The 24,386-nt window shown below is 59.5% G+C and overlaps 4 protein-coding genes across 4 annotated transcripts in view; 3 read left to right on the forward strand and 1 right to left on the reverse strand.

Moving 5' to 3' along the window:
- Window positions 1-1,713: 1,713 nt before the first annotated feature.
- On the forward strand, window positions 1,714-10,459 carry MONBRDRAFT_11132 (uncharacterized protein; the record flags this gene model as incomplete). Its single annotated transcript, XM_001748854.1, has 3 exons — window positions 1,714-1,930; window positions 2,020-2,097; window positions 2,211-10,459. The coding sequence occupies 3 exons, from the start codon at window positions 1,714-1,716 to the stop codon at window positions 10,457-10,459; spliced, it is 8,544 nt and encodes a 2,847-aa protein (XP_001748906.1).
- Window positions 10,460-19,253: 8,794 nt separating this feature from the next.
- Window positions 19,254-19,683, forward strand: MONBRDRAFT_28483 (uncharacterized protein; the record flags this gene model as incomplete). Its single annotated transcript, XM_001748855.1, has 2 exons — window positions 19,254-19,322; window positions 19,438-19,683. The coding sequence occupies 2 exons, from the start codon at window positions 19,254-19,256 to the stop codon at window positions 19,681-19,683; spliced, it is 315 nt and encodes a 104-aa protein (XP_001748907.1).
- Window positions 19,684-20,465: 782 nt separating this feature from the next.
- Window positions 20,466-22,180, reverse strand: MONBRDRAFT_28484 (uncharacterized protein; the record flags this gene model as incomplete). The annotated part of the gene is made up of 7 exons (XM_001748925.1): window positions 20,466-20,515; window positions 20,572-20,662; window positions 20,815-20,896; window positions 21,007-21,261; window positions 21,423-21,606; window positions 21,796-21,965; window positions 22,104-22,180. The coding sequence occupies 7 exons, from the start codon at window positions 22,178-22,180 to the stop codon at window positions 20,466-20,468; spliced, it is 909 nt and encodes a 302-aa protein (XP_001748977.1).
- A 1,896-nt stretch (window positions 22,181-24,076) lies between these two features.
- The window catches only part of MONBRDRAFT_33898 (uncharacterized protein), a 3,987-nt gene continuing 3,677 nt past the window's right edge, over window positions 24,077-24,386 (forward strand). Inside the window, exons 1-2 of the mRNA XM_001748856.1 lie at window positions 24,077-24,137; window positions 24,222-24,332. Coding sequence (XP_001748908.1) covers window positions 24,102-24,137; window positions 24,222-24,332 — 147 coding nt within the window. The 5' untranslated portion in view covers window positions 24,077-24,101. The remainder of the gene's footprint in view (window positions 24,138-24,221; window positions 24,333-24,386) is intronic.

The following is a 24,386-nucleotide window of genomic DNA, read 5'->3' on the forward strand; positions in this document are numbered from 1 at the left end:
GTTGGGGTTGAGCGGCGGTGGGGCAATCACCGGGTGGACGTGTGCGAGGGGTTGCGCCCGTGTTTCTTTGAGCATCGGGCTTGCTCACCCTTTACTCACACCTGGCCGGTGTAAGCGGGCGGCCATGTGTGTGGGCCACGGCACGGGGCAAGGTGGTGCTGGCCGGTAGGCCCAGTGAGGCGTCGGGGCAACTCGTCATTCATGCCCCGGTGCCCGCTCAACGTGCCCGCTTCACCTGCTACACATACCCAGCAACGATTGTGTCGTCGTCTCGATGCTGCAGACATTGCCAACGACTCCTGCTTCTGCGTAGAAGCAGGCAAGCCCAAGGTCAATCTGCTCCCGCGGGGAACCAGACACACGTGATGTGCATGCATGCACGCAAAAGCGTACGCCTTCCGCAAAAGGTGAACATGAGCGAGCGCGAGCGGACCCAGGGGCTGGCCGTTGCAGCGACATGCATTCATGCATATTCAGGTGGACGGTGGGCAACCTCTGAATTCGGGACACCTTTGGTCCGGTTTTTCCCCGCGTTTTGAATCGAAATGACAGAGGTCAATCAAAAGGCACGCGTGCGTGCATAGTTGCCACCAGCAGCGCTTTTACCCCACGGTTGAGCTCGATCGTTGAGCGGGTCGTGGCATGAAGCGGGCACAAAACTTGTACCAACCTCTTGGCCAAACGCCAACCGTCATCCCACCCCCTCCTCCTGCTGTCCCCTCCTTTGCTCAAGCTTGTTGTTGTTAGACGTTGGGGCGTTGAGTGTTTGCAGTGTGCCCGCTCACTCTCGCCCACCACCACAACCGGTCAAGCCTTTTCCCCGCAAAGCGCTGGGTTGCCGTGCAGCCTCGTCTTGCTGCGGCTGCTCGATGCCTGGCATTTTTGTCGAGCGCCGGCATCCACTTCGCCGAGCCAACCACTCCCGGGCCTGAGGAGCAGCGGCGCCGCCTTGCTCATCGTGGTGTTGCCGCAGGTCGGCCCCACACAAGACCACTTACTTCGTGGTCGCCTTTTGCGTTGCACGGTGAGTTGCCCCGCGATCCTTTTGCGTTCCGGCGGGCACAAACTTGCCTGGCCAGCGCTTTCCCTTCGGGAAGCCAGTCTTCCCACTCACATCTTCCATCGCACACGCACACACATACACATTGGGCCTGCATCTGCTTGCACTTTGTCGTGCCAGAGGTCACCACAACTATGCACGCGATTGCTCGCGCTAAGCGCCTGGCTTTTCCTCTCTGCACATTCATGGCCATGCTTGCTCTCTCCCCCACTGCTACTCCTTCCAACATCGCTCCAACCACCAACCACCACCATCGATTGAATGCTCGGGGGGCCGCCGGGCTCGGGAGTAGCATTTTGCGAGACACGGCATTCGACCCCAAGTCGGTGCCGGTAGCCTTGTCGAGTAGCCCAACCTAGTTTGGGTTGCCTTGACGTAAGCCTACTCGGGATCTGGCGGCGCCCCTGCCGCACACCTTTTACATACAGTCAGCCCCACCACACCAGCCGCCTGCCAAACCACACGGCTCTGTTGTGTGGAATGCCATCGCTGCCTGCCTTTGGCAAAGACTCACCGGAGTTTTGCCCGTGATGCGCCTTCTTAGGTTTTTTTTTTCCCCATTGGCAGCGCCTTGACGTGATCAACTAGAACCCCCAACTTTTATCAGGGACGCCCGGCACCGCCCCGTGCCCAGTCCCAGGACAAGCGCCACAATGCGCGTGCTCGCCATTGTGACGCTGACGTTGGTGGCCTTTGCGGCTGCCTCGTCCAAGGGCGCCATCGACGAGCTCTGCTCCGACTCGTGCGACTACGCCCGTAACGGCATCTGCGAAGATGGCGGTCAACTGATCAAGGGTGCTTCGGATGCTCTGTCCAACGCCCAGAACCTCTGCGAGTATGGTACCGATTGCTCCGATTGCGGTGTGCGCAGTAAGTTATCAACACCAATCACACCCCCTCCTGTTTTGTCTACTACGCCGCTGAAGTGCCCACTCACCCGAGCCTGTGCGTCACCATAGATGCGGCTGATACTGATTTGAACCTCCAATTCCCCAACAAGGGCGAGAAGGGCTCTGTTGGCGAAACTGGCTCCCCCGGTAAGTCACCAAACCCCTTTTGCCCTATGAAAGCAAATGATGTCACATTGTTCCCTCACCCTTTTTTTCTCGCTTCTGCTCACGCGCCGCTTTTCTTGTCTTTGCTGCTGTAGGCCCTGTCGGTGCTCCCGGCGAGGACGGTATTCCCGGCCGTGATGGTGTTGACGGTACCGATGGTCCCAAGGGCATCAAGGGTATCCAGGGTATGCCTGGTCCCATGGGTCCCCGCGGCGAAGACGGCTACGACGGCACTGATGGTCCCCGTGGCCCCAAGGGCTTCAAGGGCTTCCCCGGCGCCAAGGGCCGCTCTGGCCAGGACGGTGCTCGTGGTCGCCCCGGAGACCAAGGACCTGCTGGTTTCGATGGTACTGATGGCGCTCCCGGTAACCCCGGTGCCCAGGGCCCCAAGGGTCGCGCCGGTACCGATGGTCTGGACGGCCGCGATGGTATTCCCGGTACTCCCGGCACTCCCGGTGCCCGCGGCGACAAGGGCCGCACTGGCGAGACTGGTCTGCCCGGTCCCAATGGTGACGACGGCTTCCACGGCACGGACGGTACCAACGGACGTGACGGCGCCGCCGGCCCCAAGGGCCAGCGTGGTGACGACGGCAACACTGGCCGCGCTGGTGAAACTGGCTTGCCCGGCCCCGCCGGCAGCGATGGTCTCGATGGTACCGATGGCGCTCCCGGCCCCCGCGGCGACAAGGGACGCACTGGCCCCGACGGCGACAAGGGTCGCCAGGGTGAGACTGGTCTCCCTGGCCCCGATGGCGACAGCGGTCGGGACGGCACTGATGGTCTCCCTGGTGCTCGTGGTGACGACGGTTCTCGTGGTCGCCCCGGTCGCCCCGGTCCCGCCGGTCGCCCCGGTACGCCTGGCATCAAGGGCCAGCCCGGTGAGCGTGGTGATGCTGGACCTAACGGCCGTGATGGTATTGACGGTGGTGTTGGCGACAAGGGCGAGCGCGGTGACACTGGTGGCCCCGGTGTGCCCGGTCTTGACGGTACCGTTGGCCGCAAGGGTTACGATGGTCGCCCCGGTGAGACCGGTCTGCCCGGTGTCAAGGGTGAGCCCGGTTTCCCCGGTCCCCAAGGTCCCAAGGGCGACCAAGGTGTGCCCGGTCTGCCCGGACCCGAGGGAGGCGAGTGCATCGTCTCTGCTTCGGATGTGGCCTTTATCCTCGACTCGTCGGACTCTATCGACGACCGCGACTACCAGCTGCTGAAGGACTTTACCTCCGCCCTGGTCCGCTCCCTCACCGTGTCCTCCACCAACGCCCGTGTGGCCATTGAGCTCTTCTCCTCTGAGCCTCAGATTGAGACCGGCTTCAGCTACGACGAGTCGTACCTCATCAGCGTCATCAACAGCCTGCCCCACCTCAAGCTGGGTACCGCCACTGGCGAGGCTCTGCGCATGGCGCGCCAGGACATCTTCTCCGACAACGATGCCCTCTTCCGTTCCTTCTCCGTCCCCGCCTTTGCCATTGTCATCACTGACGGCAACAGCCTGGAGGATGCGTCGTACGTCGCCGAGCAGGCCCGCCGTCTCCGTGAGCATGGTGTCCAGGTCTTTGCTCTTGGCGTTGGCTCTCAGATCACCGTGTCCCAGCTCGTCGACATTGCCGGCGACAACGCGCGCGTCTTTGGCGTCGCCGACTTTGGTGTGCTGAACGCCTCTAGCTTTGTCAGCCAGTTCCTCGAGGACGTCTTCTGCTCGGAGACCCCCGATGATGGTGATGTTGGTCGCCCCGGTGACCGTGGTCTGCCCGGACCCGATGGCCGCCCTGGTCCCCAGGGTCGCAAGGGTTACAAGGGTCGTGATGCCGTCGATGGTACCCCTGGTGAGGATGGCCTTCCCGGACCTGCCGGTGACTCTGGCTTCCCTGGTTATCCCGGCCGCGATGGTCTCGATGGCACCGATGGCGCCAAGGGTAACACTGGTCAGCCCGGTCGCACCGGTGCCCCGGGTCCCCGTGGTCGCGATGGCCAAGACGGCGCCAAGGGTCAGCCCGGAGCTGATGGCCGTGACGGTGATGATGGTGACCGTGGCTTCCCCGGCTTTCAGGGCCCCAAGGGCCGCACCGGTCGCATGGGTGCCAAGGGTATGCCCGGTACTCCCGGTTCTCCTGGTGCCGATGGTAACAATGCTCCCGATGGCGCCAAGGGTGCCGATGGTGACCGCGGCTTCCCTGGTCCCCAGGGCCCCAAGGGTTCTCCTGGTGCCCCCGGTCTGCCCGGTGTGCCCGGTGGCGCCGTGTGCGTTGGCCGCGAGATTGATGTCTTCTTCCTCCTCGACGGCTCTGGCTCGATTGACGGCCGTGACTTTGAGCTCCAGCGCTCGTTCGTCCGCGATCTCGTCAGCAACCTGATGTCTGGTGACAACGACGTGCGCGTTGGCGTGGCCGAGTACTCGTCCACCTACACCCAGATTGTCTTCCCCTTCTCCTCCAGCCAGTCAGCCATTGACTCGTCTCTGAGCTCGATGATCCAGACGGCTGGTGCTACCGCCACTGGTACCTCGCTTGGCGAGGCTGCCGATGACATTGGCTCGACCGCCCGCTCCTCTGCGGCCCGCGTCCTCATTCTCATGACTGACGGCGAGACCTCGGATGGTGATGAGCAGAACATTGACCCCTCGGTGGACGCTCTCCGCGCCCTCGGCGTGTCCATCACCGCCATTGGTGTTGGCAACAGCGCTTCGGAGTCTGAGCTTCTGCAGATTGCCGGTTCTTCCGACCACGTCTTCAACAACATTGCCTTTGTTGACCTCAGCTCCTTCATCAACCAGATCATCGGCCAGATCCTCGACTGCGAGGGCCGCGATGGTGTGCCCGGCCCCAAGGGTAAGCCCGGTGATGATGGTACGGATGGCCTCAACGGTGCCCGTGGTGATGCTGGCGCTCCCGGCCGCCCCGGTACCGATGGTGCTCGCGGTGATGCTGGTGCGCCCGGTGCCCGTGGCTTCGATGGTTCTGATGGTGCCGATGGTGACAACGGTGACATGGGCTTCCCCGGTTTCCGTGGACCCAAGGGTAATGCTGGCCCCATGGGTGCCCCCGGCTTGAACGGTCGCGATGGTACTGATGGCAGCACTGGTCGCAAGGGCTCTGCTGGTCCCCGCGGTGATGCGGGTCGCCAGGGCCCCAAGGGCCAGTCTGGTTTGGACGGCGTTCCCGGTACCGATGGTGACGATGGTGCTCCTGGTGACAATGGCTCCGATGGCCGACCTGGCCGCCCTGGACCTCAGGGCGAGAAGGGCCGCCGCGGTCCCGTGGGTGACGATGGTACTGACGGTGTTCCCGGTCGTGACGGTACCGACGGTGTTCCCGGCCCCCGTGGCCCCGACGGTGACAAGGGTGCGCCTGGCCGCCCCGGCCTTCCCGGCGCCGACGACAACACTCGCTACTTCAAGGGTCACGTCGGTGAGACTGGTCGCCCCGGTGACTCCGGTCCCAAGGGTATCAAGGGTGAGTCTGGTGGCGCCGCCCGCCGCGGTGACCCCGGACCTCGTGGTGCGTCGGGCTCTGGCACTTGCACTGGCTCGACCGACCTCATCCTCATTCAGGACAACTCTGGCTCCATCGAGGAGCGCGACTTCCAGACCTCCATCCAGTTCCTCCGTGCCCTCGTGAACGGCGCCGACATTGAGAGCTCTGGCTCCCGTATTGCCGCCATCACCTTTTGCTCAGAGCCCACTCTGCTAACCGACTACGTCTCCACTACCTCCGAGGCGTTGGATGCGCTCAACACGGCCAGCAACACGCTGACTTGCGGTACCGCCACTGGTGCCGCCCTCGACTTTGTGCGCGAGAACATCCTGACCGATCGCTCCAACTCTGGCGCTCGCCGCGTTGTGATTGTTATCACCGATGGCGAGTCCCAGGAGGACTTCTCCGTGGTGCAGAACGCTGGTGCCCGCCTCCAGGCTGAGGTTGATGACGTGTACGCCATTGGCGTCGGCTCTGGTACCGATCTGGCCGAGCTCCGCGTCATTGCTTCATCGGACGACAACACCTTCCAGGAGGCCTCGTTCGACAACCTCGACAACATTGACATTCTTCAGCTCCTCTGCACCGGCTACGACGGTGTCGATGGTACCCCCGGTCGCGACGGTACCCCCGGTCGTGATGGCGTCAAGGGCGTTGCCGGTGATGCCGGTGAGGATGGTCTCCGTGGTACGGATGGTCTGCCCGGTCGCGACGGTACCCCCGGTCCCCGCGGTGACAAGGGTGAGGAGGGTGCTCCTGGTTCGCCCGGTGTTCCCGGCCGTGACGGCACCAGTGGCCGCCCCGGTCCCAAGGGTCGTACTGGTCCCGCTGGTGACGATGGCCGCGATGGTACCAACGGTGCCGACGGTGATGTGGGCGCCAAGGGTATGCGTGGCATGCAGGGCCGCAAGGGTGCTGTTGGTGGCCGTGGCGAGCCCGGTCTTGGCGGCCTCAGCGGTGACAAGGGTGACAAGGGCGCCAAGGGCTTCAAGGGTCGCAAGGGCCTCAAGGGTCGTCGTGGTATGACTGGCTTCAGCGGTCGCCCCGGTTTTACCGGTGCTCCCGGTGATGACGGTGTCGACGGTGCCGATGGTCGCGATGCCGGCAACGGTGACAAGGGTTACAAGGGCCAAACTGTCTTTGGTCCCGCTGGTCCCAAGGGTGTTGCCGGTCCCGCCGGTCCCAAGGGTATGGATGGTGCCAAGGGTGCCACTGGTGATGCCGGTGTCAGCGGCCAGTGCGTCGACACGCGCGAGCACGACCGCCTGATCCAGAACTGGCAGGAGTGGCTCGACACCTTTGATCAGTACAAGCAGGACGTGCAGGATGTCTGCGACAACACGGCCGACGAGACCGCGCGCCTCCAGACGCGTATTAACTCTGTCCGCATGATGATTGCCGACAACTTCACCGACATTATGGCTTACTTCAACTCCACCCGCGATGCTCGCCTGCAGCAGCTCAGCAACTGTGAGGCTGATCTCGAGGACACCATCTCGGATGATCGCGATGACTTTACCCGCCGCTACGATGAGCTCCGCTCGGAGATTCTGAACTACGTTTCCGTTGATCGCACTGGCGACAAGGGAGACAAGGGCTTCAAGGGCCAACCTGGCCGCCCCGGTATCAAGGGTGAGGCTGGCGAGCCTGGTGAGAACGGTGTGCCCGGCCGCCCTGGCTCTCCCGGTAAGGGAGGCAGCGTTGGCCCCGATGGTGATGCTGGACCCCGCGGTGACAAGGGTGACAGCGGCCTGGATGGCCGCCCCGGTGACCGTGGACGCCCCGGCGAGACTGGCATTGGCGGTGTTTCTGGTACGGATGGCCGCGAGGGCGCCAAGGGTGACACTGGCATGCCTGGTCGCCCCGGTGATGACGGTACTCCCGGTACCCCCGGCGCCGACGGCCGCCCCGGCCGCCCCGGTGTTCCCGGCGTCGATGGCCGCAAGGGTATGGACGGTGTTCCCGGACAGCCCGGTGCCAAGGGTGCCGAGGGTGATGCTGGCTCTCCTGGTCCTCAGGGTCCCAAGGGTGTGGCTGGCCGCGATGGCGAGGACGGTACTCCCGGCCGTGACGGTGCTCCCGGTCCCGCGGGCCGCAAGGGCGCCAAGGGTGCAGATGGTGCGCGTGGACCCGCTGGTGACCAAGGACCCAAGGGTCTGGATGGTCGCGATGGCCGTGACGGTGATGCCGGTGCCAAGGGCACTCCCGGAGATGTCGGACCCAAGGGTGCCGAGGGTGTGCAGGGTGCTCCTGGCCGCCAAGGACCCAAGGGCCAGGCTGGTCGCGACGGTGACGACGGCGCTCGCGGTGACAAGGGTATGCCTGGAGAGACTGGTCTGCCCGGTGTTGACGGTGATGCCGGTGTGGACGGTCGTGACGGCACCAGCGGTGCTCCCGGTGAGAAGGGCCAGAAGGGCCGTGCCGGTCGCGATGGCCGCGATGGCTTCAAGGGCATGCCTGGACGCAAGGGCGAGCCCGGATTGAACGGTGACATGGGCGACAACGGTGCCGACGGCGCTCCCGGTGATGATGCCAGCGATGGTGCTCCCGGTTCTCGCGGTCCCAAGGGTGCTCCCGGTCGCGACGGCGGCATGGGTGCCAAGGGTATGCCTGGTCCCGCTGGTGAGCGCGGTGATGTTGGACCCAAGGGTCAGCCCGGTGCCAAGGGTGAGCAGGGTGACCAGGGTAACACTGGTGAGACTGGTCTTCCCGGTGACCGTGGCTTCCCCGGCCGTGACGGTACGGCCGGTCTCGACGGTACGGATGGTGCCCGCGGTGACAAGGGTATGCCTGGTACTGACGGTCCCGACGGCCGCGATGGCCGCGATGGCCGCGACGGCGCCAAGGGTGACACTGGCTCCCCCGGTGAGGTTGGTCTTCCCGGCCCTGCCGGTGACGATGGCTTTACTGGTACGGACGGTGCTCCTGGCCGCGACGGCCGCGACGGCGACAAGGGTGCCATTGGTAACGATGGCGAGGACGGTGATTCGGGCGCCCCCGGTGAGACTGGCCTTCCTGGTCCCCGCGGTCTTGACGGCACTGACGGCATGAACGGTCGCGACGGTACCGCCGGTCCTCGTGGTGACAAGGGTATGCCCGGTCGCGATGGCTCGGTTGGTCGCAAGGGTCAGCCTGGACCTCAGGGTCCTCAGGGTCCTCGTGGTCGCGACGGTATTGACGGCGAAGCCGGTGAGAAGGGCATGCCTGGCCGCGATGGCCGCGACGGCAACAAGGGTCAGCCCGGTGCCCCCGGTGCCCCTGGCGCCAACGGCAACAAGGGTCAGCCTGGTGATGTCGGCACTCCTGGTCTCGACGGCGACGACGGCGAGAAGGGTGCCAAGGGTGCCATGGGTCCCGACGGTGATAACGGTCCTCGTGGTGAGACTGGCCTGCCCGGTCCCACTGGCCGCCCCGGTTTGGACGGCACTGACGGCGTTGACGGTGACCGTGGCTTGCCCGGCGCCAAGGGTGATGCTGGTCTGACTGGCCGCCCTGGCCGCCCCGGTCCCGACGGCACTCCCGGTACCCCCGGTCGCAACGGCTTCAAGGGCCGTGCGGGCGAGGATGGTCTGGATGGCGACAACGGCGATGTTGGTTTCCCCGGCTTCACTGGAGCCAAGGGTAACGCTGGTCGTGATGGTGTGCCCGGCGCTGATGGTGCTGACGGTGACAACGGTGCACGTGGTGCCAAGGGTCGCACTGGCCCGGTCGGCCCCGATGGTGACACTGGTGCTCCTGGTGCTCCTGGTTTCGACGGTACTCAGGGTGCTCCTGGTGACAAGGGTCGCTCTGGTGCTCCTGGCTTCAAGGGTCGCTCTGGTGTTGCCGGCATCAAGGGTGAGATGGGTCGCCCTGGTGAGCCCGGTGAGCCCGGCGAGGATGGTCGCGACGGTACCGATGGCCGCGACGGCACTGACGGTGGCCGCGGCGACAAGGGTCAAAAGGGTCGCTCTGGCCGCGATGGCCGTGACGGTGCTCCTGGTGACGACGGTATTGACGGTCGCCCCGGCCGCAAGGGTCAGCGTGGCTCTACCGGCCCGCAGGGCGAGGCTGGCGAGGATGGTGCCGATGGCCGTGATGGTGCCATGGGCTTCACTGGCGACAAGGGTAACAGCGGTGTGCCTGGACGCGATGGCGCCAAGGGTATGCCTGGTTCCCGCGGCGAGACTGGTCTCCCCGGTCCTCGTGGTGATGCCGGACCCCAGGGTCCTCGCGGTCGCGACGGTGACAAGGGTGCCAAGGGTCTGACTGGCCGCATGGGTGATGTTGGTCTTGCTGGCCAGGAGGGTGACATGGGTGAGCTCGGTTTCACCGGCCGCGACGGTCGTGACGGTGTCAAGGGTTCTGCCGGTCGCCCCGGTCGCCCTGGTGATGACGGCCACAAGGGCTTCCGCGGTGATGCTGGTGCTCCTGGCCGTCTTGTGGCCGGCGATTCTGGTTTCAAGGGTCTCCTTGGTGAGGCTGGTGTCAAGGGTCAACCTGGTATCAAGGGTAGCGCTGGTGCCCCCGGTGTCTGCATTGAGACTCCCGAATGGACCCGCTGGGTTGGTGAGCTCGACGCCTGGATGGCTGCTTGGTCTGAGTTTGAGAACAACGGCGGCTTGACGCCTTGCACTGACTACCAGCAGGCGGTTGGCGAGGTCGATGCCTTCCTCGACAGCATGATTGCCTGGTACAACGACCTGTTGAACCAGCGCCTCCAGACCTACGAGCTGGTCTTTGACCAACTCGAGACGGACATCTCTGATGCCTGCACGCGCACGTTTGCGGCTCAGGACGAGCAGCGCCGTGACATTACCGCCCAGTTCCAGGCTATCCAGGACCAGATTGACTACATCTTCGAGACCCCCAACCCCAACGGTGGCCGCAACTAAGCGGTTTGCTGGGTCTCATCTCCTTCCTCTAAAGACGCGCGGCTCTGCTCTTTGAGAGCTGGCGTGATTTGCACTGCACACGCACGTGCTCTGGTGTTTCTTGTGCTTGTACCTGCCCTGCCTTGTTTGTTTCTTCTCCTTCGTCTGTAGTGATGGTGGTCTGTTCCGCTTCCCATGTGTCTCGATCAGCAAGTTTGTTTTCCTTTTTCCCAACCCACACGTTGCATCGACAACTTGATCCTTCGCCGACGACGACAACTTTCCCTCATATCCAGCCAGCAGCAAGATTCTTTCTTTTTTCTTCCGGGTTTGCACAACCACGAGTCCCCGCTCGAGTATAATAGTGCGCGTGATGCTCCCCTGTTGCCCGCGTCCTTTCCTTCCTTTCCCTTTTTGATGTGTTGATGCGTGAATCATTCCGTTTTCGTTTCTGTGATGATGATTTTCCTCCTGGCCCGCGGCCAAAAAGCCTCTACTGTTTTGGCCTTGTGTGAGCCCGCAGAATGGCTTGTCCTTCTGCCCCTCTCGAAATTGAGATTTTGATGCAAACCATAATGGTCTCTTTGTCTACCTCCGAGCTTGATCAACAGGATGAATGGGTTGTGTGTGACTCGCGGCCTGGCATCGCTATCGGCACCAGGCCGCACGGGAAGAAAGCTCAAAGCATGTCAATTCGAAGCAAAATTTCAGGTGATCTTGCATGCAAGCAATCTGGTCGGCAGGAAACACATGAAAAAACCAACAAACAAACAAAAGCCGAAAACACCAGGGAAATTTTACGACAGATTCAACACTCAAGCTTTGTTCAATTGCCACGCCTAGCGACGATATGGCTGCTGCTGCTGCTGCTGCTGCGGTGGCATCCGACCAGCTGCGTAGGGAGGCAAGTACCCACCACGGATGGGTGGGCCTTGGTACGATGGCGGTTGGTATGGTGCCGGCGGTCCGCGGGGTGGCGCACGCCCCGCAGGCATCCCTGCAAATTGGGGCATTACAGGCCCAGAAGGACCGGGGGGTCGCTGTCCATAGGCCTGGGGCGGCGGCGCGGCGGGTCGGCCGTATTGTGGCCCGATCTGGGCGTGGCCACCTGGCATGTAGCCAGACTGCGGAGCAGGCGGAGCGTAATGGGGCCGCTGCTGCAGAGGTTCGCCGCGCGACATGTATGACCCTCCGGGCTGGCCGGTGCCCATGGGTGGCGCATATTGTCCACCACGCGAAGGCATGGGGCCCGGATACGATGGGCCTTGGCCGTGGCCGTGGCCTTCGCCCCGGCCCCGACCCCAACCGTGGCCCTGGCCTCGACCTCGGCCATACCCACGGTTGTACTCGTGACTGGGTCCCTGCCCTTCACCTTCACCGCCGTATCCACGATCATGGGGGCCCCGCTTGCCACCCCGGCCGCGATGAAAACTGGTGCGTGGGAAATTCCCTCCCATCCCGTGGACAATCATGCGTCGACTAGCTCCAACGTCCAGCTGGCGCTCACGCGGGACACGCTCAAACCGTTGCCCAACAGGCAGGTCATGATCGCCGAGTTCGGCTGCAGGCGGGTTCAGCCCGGGCAACAGCATGGGCTTGTGCAGGGTGTACGGCGGCACCCAATAGAGCGCTCGCAACACGTGGTTGACAAACGCGGTCAACAAGTACCGTGAATCGGTCTCACGGCCATGGAAATCAAAGCGCGGCACTAGCTCTCCAAGCTGTGGCCCGTCCGCGTCCAGCGCGACCAGCCCAGACAAGCCGCCGGTGGAGCGCGGGTCGAGCACCTCCGTGCCTACGGGGCTCTTCTCCAGCTTCTGCTCCCAGCTCGCGCGCTGGAACGCACTGATGCGGGCCAAGGCCTGTGTGTGACCAAAGTTTTCCCGCGCAAACCCGGCCCCATCCGCATCAAAGCTCACTGGGGCAGGCTGCTCGGCAGCCTGCTGACGCCGGGCCGCCGCCAGCTGCTGCTTGAGTCTACGCTCCTCCTCAGGGTCTCCTGCCAACTCGGCCTGCAGGCACTGGGCTGCCAGGTCGTTGAGATCCACTTTGTCCTCATCTGCGCCCGTTTGTTCCGCCGTCTCAATCTCATCAGCCCCGTTCGTTGTCGGTGCTGGTGGCGCAGGTCTGCTCCCGTCGTTTGCTCCTCCGTTACCCAGCTGGCTCATCTGCAGCGCCGCGGGGTGCGACTGTGTCGTGCATCGTGGGTGGGTCATGAAAGGCTGCAGGTATGCTCGCTTCGCTAAGACCAGGCCAGAGCGTGTTTCGACATACCTGGTGCACAAAGAGGCGATCTGCGCCTCGCTCATTGCGACGCTTTTCCTCGGGGGTCAGTGTGTCCCGCAACGGGCGCAAAGCCGTCAGCAGTCGTTCCTCCTACGATGCAGTACACACACATGCATAAAGACACAAACAGCGGCGATCATTCATGTAACCAACAGAATTCAAAGGGATACAACCAGCGTGGCATCGTCACTGCCGAAACGTAAGGCACCAGAGGCACAGAGCGGGGTCCGGGCTTCGGGGGGCGTTCGTGGCATACATTGATAAAGGGCAGCAGTACCACGGCCTGCCACATGAATTTCTTTCCGTTGAGGTCTTGCTCAAACTCGGTGGGATAATATTCTGCAATGGGGGAGTCTGGGTCCCTACGTAAAGGGGAGCACATTGTATCGAGTGGCACCGGCATGACACAGTCAGCCCAAGCCCTCAATTCTCCAAAGGCAGTGCGTTCAGAGACGTACGTCATGAGGCGCGCAAAAGCGTTGGGTAGAGCGTGACTGCTGGCCGGCGGGAACACGGCCATCAATTGCTCAAACGGAGAAAACGGTTGCCCCGGCGGGAGTACAATGTCCAACGCCTGCACGCGTTGTCCGCGAGTGGAAGTGGGACAAGTCGACCCACAAGAGTGAGGATGGGTTGTGTATGTGTATTCGCAATGACAAAGCCGAAAGCGGTCGGACCTGAAGGTTTGTGAAATCGCGCGCAAAGGGTGCATAGTGGTAGGGGTAAAACCAAGACCACGAACTGCATCCTTGGTAATAGTAACGCAACACCCAGACCAAGCCCTCGACATAGGATTTCACGACGTGGCGCTGGTCCACGTTGGGGGGAAACTTTTGCTGATAATAGCGCCCATACCAACCCTGGCTGCCCAATTGCACCTAGAGACCAGGACAGGTCGGCGGATGACCCAAAGTTAGAAGCACAAGACGAGCCCAGAGAAGCACGGACAGCATCCCAATGCTTGCGCATGTTAGGTGCGAGTATGTACATCATCAGTTGGGTTATCAATCTTGTTGTTGGATCGGACTCGTTCCTTCAAGGCTGCGGAAAATGCCTGCAAAACAATCGATGAGAACCCGCGACACAATCAAACACGCTTGTTCTTCTGCTTCAACAAGGCAGTGAGTGGGGGCAACAGCAGAGGGATCTCACTCACATCAGCAACAATGACATCATCATCGTTTTCGTCCTCGGCATCCGGACGACCAACCAAAATGTATCTGCAACCATCGAAGCAAGGGCCCCCATAGAACAGCGGCCAGATGCATGAGGGGGCAAAAGAATGCAAAGAGCAAAAAAACAAAACAGAAATAAAAACAAAAACAAAACCAAAACAAACGACCACAAAACAAACACGGCAAGATTTCCGCATTGAGCCGGGAGGCGGGGAGCTGTACCGATTCGGTTCGGTGCCGGCCGAGTCATGGGTAAGACCAAGCTCTTCGCAATAACAATGGGCTGTAAAACGCTCGCGGCCGCGGAGGCCACGCAGCTCCAAGTCAGCCCGGCGGTTTGGCCGATCATCATCGTGAAAAGCGCGAATCTTGTCCAGCAGGTGCAACAAGCGCGCGTCGTCCTCGCGCACGTCTCCACGCAGCACGCGCTTGCCTCCAACGCCAAAATTTTTGATTCTAAAACACACGCATGCCAGGCCGGTTAAAAAGAGTGCCCTCTTGTTTGAGCCAACTGACTGCTTGCACCGACGCATGGATCGCTCACCGAAAGTCTGCTGCGGTCACATTGTCCACGTTGGCGTCGAAGCGCAAGTCGGATACACGTGCCTCGCGGCGGCTCTAAAGGCGTGCAGGGGATCAGGGTGAGAATGGGTTTAGGCGCGTTTGGCGCAGTCCGTGTGGTGCCAGGCCCATCGTCACACGTACGGCGGCTGTCACGTGGTCCACGGGGGCCACGTGAGCACCTTGCGTGCACTGGCGGATAAGCTGTTGGCACGGCAACAACATGTAAGACGGGCGGTCGAGATGAAGCGGACAACAGCCCATGGTGGGCCACGGGGTGGTGCCTACTCGGGACAGTAAACGTACGTACCTCGAGGTGTTTTTGCGTCGTCTTTTTGTTTGCAATATCCTCCACCTTTTGTTGATCCTTGAGGTCTTTCTCCTAAAGACAGAGAAGGCATAGGAAGGCAAGACACAAGATTTGTTAAGCGGAACAGAGAAGCTAATCCACTGTCATATAATGCCTCCATCCGACCCAAGGGCCGTTGAAAAGGCAGCGGCAGCGTGATTCAACAAAGAAAAGGCCAGCAGAGAAACGGGGCAGCAAGGACGTACGCGGCGTCGTTGCAGGATGACATTCTCAACTTCAGCAATGCCAGCCATGAGCATCTCGGCACGACCGAGGTCAACCTGTGGGGCAGTTGCCACAAAATGGGATGGTTAAGCGCACGTCTGTATATGACAGGGAGCGCAAGCTTTGCAAAGCTAGGCAGACCTCGCCGTTTTGCGTGAGGTATCCACCAAATTTTCCAAAATCGACACGGTATAGCTCCATGATAGTCTAATGGTACGGCGAGGCAAAAAATGGATGCACAATTCAGCCTCGATCCACTTCTTCTGCGCCGTGTCGCCGTGTTCTTCCTCTCTCCACGCTATGCTGCTCATTCTCACCACCAAGCAAGGCCAAACAAGCAGGCAAAACCCAACAACCGATCCGACATTGACGCAAGAAGGTCGTGGACGACAACATGATAAACCAACCCCAACAACAACACCAACAACAACACCAACAACAACCGACCATCACCGAGTGATGTTTGGTCTAGAAGAGCGGCTTGGATGTGACTTACATCAATGGCGCCTTCGCGAATTTCCATCGAGGGCAGGTGCGGCAAGAAATCGTTGCCCACAAAGAAACACTAAGGAGTTGTCAAGCCCAAGCAAGGTGAGGTGAGCCAAAGGAAACAGAGGACGCGAGCAGCGAGGCCAGACGGACAGACCATGAAGATGAAATCATCAATGACGCGCTCCAAGTCATAACCCCCCACGCAGGAATAATCGGCCACGGACATCTCCTTGTCCAGATATTCGCGAAGAACGTTGACACGAAGGCATTGAAAGGGTTTGGCGTACGCAGCGCCGTCAGCATCGGAGATGTCATCAGCGTTGCCCTCCACTCCGTTTGTGGCAGCTTCGGCCTAGCGGGGTGAGCATGGTTTCGTTTGCATGAGCGCCTCATGTTCAACACCAAGAGTTTGCCATTGCCGCCATTGGTTCAGCGTCGCGGACACGTACTTCCAAAGCCGACTTGACCTGCTCTTCAATGTTGAGGACTTCTTTGTTACGCTGAAAGACTTCCTCACGCAAAATTGTGAAATGCGGCTCGTGCGTGGCAAGGGCCAGCATGATAAGATCCGCATCCAGGCCGTGAATGACGTGACTGCAAGCCAGTACAAGGGCAGGTTGGTAAGTGGGCACGGAAGGCAGTTACAGGTTTCAGCTCGGACCACGGGCACATCGGTGGAGCAGACCGGGTATTGGGGTTGTAGTCGGGCTGGGCGCGCTGAAGACGAATGTACTCCATAATCTTGTGCTCGCCTTCACCGGGCACGTTGGCGTCACTGAACACGACCTGTCAACACAAACTGCACGTGAGAAGGGGGCGCAGTAAAATGTGCTGTTTCGTGTCGTCGAAATGGCTAGGCGAGCTCACCTTGATGTTGCGCCACCCGGGGTCGGTGTCCATCTTGTGGTGAACAAAGGTACGCAGGTATGCTATGCGGCGCACAAGGGGAGAGCAAGGGCCGAACACTCGAGTGAAAATGGCGATATTGGAAATGCAGGACAACGGCTCAGGGAGGGCTTTTTTGAAGACAGCAAAAGGCACAGGTAGCGCACCGGCCAGTCGATCCATAAAGGGAGTGCCAGGGGTAATGACATTGGAGTCGAATTCGGGTCTGCATCAATGGGCCATGATGGGTACACGCGCGGGTCGGAAATTGAGCAGGGCACGGTGCCCTCCTCTGGGCATGGCGTCAGGACGTAGGCGTGTGGCAGAGCAGCACGGGGCATGGTCAAACACACCCTTTGTCAGGAGGCAATTCACGTCCTTCGGCACGCCACTCGTTCAAGAGCTTCTCACGGGCTGCTTCCTTATCCTCGCGTTCCTGGCATCGTCGATATGGGGTTGACCGGCCCGATCATGGATCATGGCAATGGTCAGAGACCTGGTGCTCATACTCTTGCCGTGTATCAAAGCGCGAACGTTTGAGCACAAAGTGACGCTACCTTGGCGCTCTTGAAACGACGAGAACGCTGTTGATTCATCTTGGCACGCGGCGCCACACCTGCGAGCGTTAAGGGTTGAGGCTGGTGTTTGTCAATATTCCAGTTGAGCGCGAGAGTGCGTGCGCGAGGCGAAGCACGGCCGTACCATCGATGGCCATGTACAAGACCTTGCGGGGGCGAATGGCGGCAAAGACGCGCTCGAGGTACTGTGGGTACCGCGCACAAGGCATGTAGGGTGTGAGAGCACGAGGGTGGTGGTGAGGGCTCTAAAGGCGGGACTAACCTCGGCAATGGCCAGGTACATGTCATCCTCTGTAGTCGGTGGAGGACGATCTTCTGGGTGCGAAGCTGGGTGAATGATACCTGGGTGCCCGCCAGTGTGAGGATGCATTTCTTGGGTTTGAAAGCCGCAAACGTTGTGCGACGCCCGTGCGGGGAAGGAGCCTGCCGAGCCAAGGAGGAAGGGCGGCGGAGCAGTGGGTCAAGCGCAAGTGGGCATGCATACCATTCATGTCAAGGTAGAGGTTGTCGAATTCTTCCCCATTGGGGTTGGGCTGGGAGGTGTCCACGGGGACGTATTCACCATTGATCATCTGCGGGCGCCACACCGAGACACAAAGCGGATGAGCGGTCGCCAGGGGGAGGCGCATCTTGGTCACGCATCGGAGCGGCAGGGGCGCCATACCTGGGGCTTGTCTTCCTTGCAATCATGAATGCATTTGGGGTACTTGCGACTGAGCCAGCGGTAAAAGGCAGGCACTCCCTATACACCAGCCCAAAACAGCGCCACGTGAGGAGCGCTGAGGGCGCGGGACACGAGCAGGTGTACTTGGACGAACCATAATGCCGGTTTTCAAAAAGAGGGTCGAAAGCAAGCGATCAAGGGTTTCTCCACCGGTTGTGCCAACACCAACACAGGCCAGGCGCCTTGCAATGCCCTTCAAGTGGGCAGAACGAGGCAGGCAGGCAGGCAGGCAGCGGGAGCGGGAGCGGGTGCTCGGTCGGCTGTATTTTTTTCCGTCCGACTGTGTGTCCGGGCGGAAAATGGCGTAAAGTTTGGAACACCTGTTGTGAGTTGGTGCCGATGTGAATATGTTCACTGGCTTCGCACCTTGCATATTTAAAGTTATTTTAGAGGGGCGAATCAAAACGTATGCAATGTTGCATCACCTTCGCACCGGGTGCAAGCGCTTGCAACAAGGTGTGATACATCACGCCTTTCTTTGCTATTCGAAAGTGTAACAGTGAGTACACTGACGAGATCTTGTTTCGTTCGGGCCAGTTTTTTCGGGGTCAACGGAAAGGCATTCGGCTATAAACTGACCCCCGGAATTGGGAATGGTGTCGTCGTGCAAGAGCCAAGAAACCCACAGGGCACAGCGTCATGCAAATGGCAGCGGCAGTCAGCACAGATGATGGGGAGGGTGCTGGCTTCTTGAGATGGTCGCGCCGTCCAACAAGTAATGACCTGCAAGCCAAGCCAAGAAGAAGACTGAGAAGAGCTTTGGAGAGATGGAGCCCAGAGTGCACAGCTACCCGTAGAGACTCAAAGAGACTCAAGAGAGCTTTGAATTCAGAGAGAGAGAGAGAGAGAGAGAGAAAACCATGTGATAGTGTTGTAGTGTGTGGTCAGCACATTTTTTATAGTCTGCCTTGGTAAGCATGTGCCTTAAGCCTCTCTCTCTCTCTGTGTGCTCGCTGTGTGTGCTCTTCTGCTCGTCTAGGGGGAAATGGCAGTGGGTCTGGGGCGGTCAGAGAAAGCGCGTGCGTGTGTGTGTATATGAGACTATCTCTCTTTCTCTCTCTCCCTCTGTGTGCTGGTGGTGGTCATGTTGGTGGCGTGACTGTGTGACTGGGCTTTGGGCTCGTCATGCACACCAGGTGCACATGCCAACATGTGGCGTGCAAGGGGAGGGGGTGTAATGCGGCCATTGGTGCCTCTGCGAGCTGATTTGCCTGATCATCCGTGCCATGATTGATGGTTGTTGCCGTGCTTGTTCATGGTGTCAATGCCTTGTCAAGGGCGCGTTGTCGCGCATGTGCCCTTTTGTTCATCTCACCGCTGTGCATTTGCTATTGCGGTGGCCTTGCGTTAGATTTTACCTTGCCCCCTCAGTCCAACCTCTTAAACCTTCAGTAAGCTTGTTATCAATCTTGCTCCTCGTTGTCGTTGGCCGGTGTTGGACTTTTGAGTGCAACAGCACTGCAAAAGGCTTCCCTCCCTCGCCTCGCTTCATTTGCCGAGCATGGGCGTGACCTCACGGTGGTGCCTTTTCCCGCTAGACATGGGTGACGTCGAAAAGGGCAAGAAGATCTTCCAGCGCGCTTGCGCTCAGTGCCACACCGTCGAGAAGGTCAGCCAGGCTTGTCGTGCTCATGGGGTCTTGTCGTCTCATCTTGATCAATTTTCACAACCGGTATCCACGTGCCTGGACTCATCCCCCCCCCTCTCGTTTGATTTCATCACAGGGTGCTCCCCACAAGCAGGGCCCCAATCTCAACGGTCTCTTTGGCCGCAAGACTGGCCAGGCCGAGGGCTTTGCTTACTCCGAGGCCAACATTAACAAGGGCATCACCTGGGGCGAGGACACTCTCTTCGAGTACCTCCTGAACCCCAAGAAGTACATTCCCGGCACCAAGATGGTCTTTGCTGGTCTCAAGAAGAAGTCGGACCGCGAGAACCTCATTGCCTACCTCAAGGACTCTTGCGCATAAATGCCTCTGTTGGCTCTTTGTGCGCCTTGACCAGCCTCGGTTATTCTCCTTGTGTGTAATGTGCGTGCCTTAAGCCCGCCCCATCCCATTACCCCATTTTTCTTTTTAGGTGGGTCGGTCCGTAGGCCCTCTGGTTTTAACTCGTCGCGTGCTTTTTCCCCTTGGTGCCGGTGCCGTGTGACCACCCTAAGGGTTCATTTTCATTTGCCCAAGGAAATTGAGTTGACGAGAAACCTACTTCTTTTCTTCTCCTTTTTTTAAGGTGTCGCCTGAACGCAGGCGCCTTGTGTTGTCCCCCCTCTCCCTGGCCATGCACACGATGCAGGTGTCAACACATGCGTAGATGCCATGCTTTTCTTATGTTCATGTTGATTGTTGTGTCCACAGCTTGTATAACCAGCAGCCAACACCCTCCGCCAGACGCGTGCCGCGCTTGCGTTTGGCCCCCTCACACACATGGTCGGGTCGGGATCGATGCACCATGTAGCACAGGGAAAACATTCACACAAAGATCAAACACCAAGTTGGGCCACAGGGCAACAACACCCCTTGCACCCACACCAAGGAAGCCTTGAAGGAACATGAGAAGGAGGACCGGGAAGAAAATTCACGCACACTGGCATCCGCGAGCGTCTCTTTGGCACTTGGCTGCACAGACTCAGGGGACGCGCTTGCCCTTTTGAACCTAGTTTTCGTGGCGGTCTGCGCGCACCACCAGCTCGCGACCCTCAAATTCAATGCCGTTCAGGGCCTCAATGGCTGTGGCAAACAGACAGAGAGTGTCAGCAGCGACAGCAAAGCGCCGGGTATGAGCCAGCGAATCGCAGGTATGCTGGGAGCACGGCGTGAGACACGAGGAGAGAAGCGGGGAACAGTCTTTGAACGTACCATTGTCTGCCGCGGCCTGGTTGGCAAAGCGAACGAGCGCAGCGCCCTTGGAGCGACCATCTGGGGCGGTCAGCATGTCAACGTGCATGACCTAAGAGTTCAATGCGCCATATTTGACGCAAAGTTAGTGTCGACAACATGAGCGCTTTGGGGTTGAAATGGTGCAACCGCCTAATCCTTCCATGCGGCCACTGCTGCAGCCACGAGAGCTCGAAAAAAAAAAAAAAATCAAGGGGCACCCACCTCGCCGTGGGCGCGCAGAAAGTCCTTGAGCACCTGCCACGAGACGGTAAAGGGGAGGTTGCCGACATACACGCTCGCACCGCTGCGCAACGGGCGTAGGAGGGAAAAAGGGGCGTAGGAGGGAAAATTGGGTCGCGTATGAGACTGAGCTGAAGGAGGGTGGTGGATGGCGGTCTTGGGGTACACACAAACCTGCGGTACTTGAGCTCATCACGGTCCTCACGGACCACAAGCTTGCGGCCTTCAAGCTCCATGTCATGGAGGATGGAGATGGCGGTCTGAGCATCCTGGGCCGTCGCGTAGCGGACGAGGCCACTGCCCTTGGAGCGACCGTCGCCGCCACGAAGGATCTCGGCGTGCACCACCTCGCCGGCTTGACGCATGTGGTCCTTCAGAGCATGCCAGGTCACGGTCCAAGGCAGGTTGCCGACGTACACGGTGCTACCCCTGAAAACGCAAAGGCGATGCAACAAGGGCAGTGAGGCAACAAAAAGAAAAAGAAAGAATGGGTGGGGCTGTTTTAAGTTTGTCGAGTCAAAAGGGGTGGCGAGGGTCATGTGGCTTGAAGGGGCGATGAGAAAGACACGGGGTAGGGATCGGGTACGTACTCTTCACCGCCATAGGCACGGGTGAGGCTAGTTTTGTTGCCACCCGAATACTTGTAGTAGCCGGGGTTGGCGGGGGCAGCGGCGGCCGCGGGCGCCACCTGGGGCTCGCGTTGTGGTGGGGGGCGATCGAGTCGGACCTGCAGAGGGCGGCCCAGGAACTCGGCACCGTTGCAGCGGGCAATCACTGCAACCAATCCGGGTTTGTCCCGCGTGAGCCATCAACCACCGCCGATCAAGAATGAAAGAGAAGAGAAGGACAGGAGAAGAAGAAAAAAAACCACCATCACTGCCCATGGGCATGGGAGCAAAGGGTGGTGCGTCGGCTAGGCAAGGGTGATTCACAGAGGATGAAAAACAAAAACATGGGCCGTACCGGCTTGGGCGAGCGACTCGTTGCCGCAATCGAGGAGGGCACAGCCCTTGGAGCGACCATCGGACCGCATGAGCACCTTGGCAAAGAGGCCGGAGAAGCCAGCATCCTGGACAAACTGGTTGACATCCTCGCTGGTGGCTGTCCAGGGCAGATTGTTCACAAAGACGGTCCTGCGCGCACACACCAAAGAAAGAGCCACGGCATTAGACGTGCAAGCTCCAACGAGCGCGAGATCCAGAGCCGCCAACGGCACCCCGAAACCCGATCAGCGGACCACGGCATGAACAGGCACGGAGGGCACCACCTACGTCATGGTGCTGATCCAAAGGGCGGCGACAACAACAAGCCCACCAATACAAAATCCTAACCCCCGCACCCAGGCCATCAGCCACAAGATCATGAGTCAATGCACGCTCAACCAACCCCCCCCCGTTCCATCCCCTCCCCCGCCGTCAGTGACCCGTTGATCATCCTCTCCCCGCCTCTTGATCCTGGACGCTGCCCTTGCTGAAACCTTTTTTTTTTTTTTCCTCTCTCTCTCTCTACACACACACACACACACACACAAACACACACACACATGCGCGTCTGTGTCGATAACACACAAAACTTACACGCGCTGTGAAATGAACGCAGTGGAGACATTTAAAGAGAGAGAGAGAGATTTAGAGAGATAAGAGCTTTGAAAGGTAGAGTGGTGAGAGAGGATTGGAGCGAGAGCTTTAAAGAGAGGGTAGAGAGAGATTTAGAGAGAGATTTAAAAAGAGAGAGGGAGGGAGAGCTCAAGCGAGCATTCTCAAGGTCCAATGGAGGGAATTCAAGCTCGTAGTAGTGAGGAGTCGGCACAACACGATCATCAATGATCGTTGGAAGGCGAGGCGGGGTTTGGGTAGCGGGCACGGCGGGCTGGAATAGGAGGGCCTGGCCAATGTCGAGAGAGGGCAAAGGGCTGAATCTGCAGTGTGTGGGTCATGCGGCGTGTGGTCGGCTCTTTTCGAACCACGGTAGAAGCGTATCTTCGTCGCGTCGAATTGGGCGACGGTATATATGGGGGTTGGCGTTGGAGTGTAGAGCCGGCTTCGATTGCCGCATGATGCACAGGAACCATTCCATCCGCGCAACGCCATAGGTAGATGTGCCGTCGACTTTTGAGCAAACTTCGCCATAGGTAGACGCCTGCTACTCTTCCAAAAACGTAGATGAATGAATGCACCGACTCACTGTGCATTGCGGCTCAACAAGGATGAAACGAGACCATCGAGCCAGACTTTACGCATGCCTTTTTCCATCCCCGCTGGTTGCCGCACCGCAAGCGCTCGAGTTCCCATGACCGCCGATCGCGCTGCCAAACGCTGATTCATTTCGCCGTTCGCGGCTTCTTAACAATCAAGTGTAACTTCAGTCACATTAATGTATATACAAAGTATGATTATCATTACACTTACTTTTTGTCAGATGATTGCCGTCAAGCTTTTTGGTTGGTTTGGAGTTTTGTATCGTTAGAGAACACAAAAATGTTCAGTCATCAATACAAAGCCCATCCTTCATGCGTGCGAGAACCTACACAAAGTCAGATATTATCTGCATTTACTATGACTTTAAATCATAACAATACTGCGACTTCTGTAATTAAAACTGCGCTTACTACGAAGAGCCGCGACAACAGTAGAGCACTAATCAACAACAAGAGCCAACAGCAAAATACAACAGAGGAAAACGGCAACCCCGACCACCCGTTCCATTTTACTGGTCCCGCCCGCTGTTGTTGGTAAAAACTGCTGTTGGCGACGGCCCGATGCCTTGGCTCCTTGTCTCAGACACAAGATGGCAGCGGGTGCCTAGGGCCCTGACCTCGCCTTCTCGAGTACCGCGAGTGGGGTGGGCAAGGGGAATGGAAGGGAGAGGGCGATGCCACGTCACACGCGCTTGCCACCCGCCGCCCTGCCCGCAAAAAAAACGGCAGTCCACACCGGCTTGATTTTGAGTGATTTGACCGTTTTTTTTTGCATTTGAGGGATTTTAACGGTTTTTTCTCTCTTTTGGGTGCTCGGCCCTGCTCCTGCTCCTGCTCCTGCTCCTGCTCGCGCTGGTGAAGGCCTTCCTGGTTGTTACCTGGCTGTGCTTGTGCTTGGCGTTGCCCGTTTTTTATTTATTTATTTGGTTGTTGCCTTTTGATTTGCTTTGCGGTTGTCTTTCTCGCTGCCTTGCCCTTTGCTACGTTGCCAAACCTTTATGGCTTTACACATCGGTCATCACTCATCTGGCTCGGTGGCTGTGACTAGGTGCTTTCTTGTCTATTCAGCGCCATGGCCGACAATATTGTGGCCGCGCGCCATCTTGAAGTTGGTACCGATCTGCGCCTGATCTTACCTGCAGACCACCACGCTCATGCCCACGTCCATACTCACGCTTCCTCACCTCGCCAGGAGGATGATCATGAGGATGAGCACGAGCATCACAATGTTGTCGTCAGCTCGGCAACCGACATGGCCTTGGATGATCGCGCCTACTACACGAGCAAAGTCAACAACCTCAAGGTTGGTTCCTCTCCCTGTGTCTTTGCAACCCCCCCCCCCCCCCCCAATCCCTTT

This window comes from Monosiga brevicollis, genomic scaffold (genome assembly GCF_000002865.3).
Source record: "Monosiga brevicollis MX1 MONBRscaffold_26 genomic scaffold, whole genome shotgun sequence".
NCBI lineage: Eukaryota > Choanoflagellata > Craspedida > Salpingoecidae > Monosiga > Monosiga brevicollis.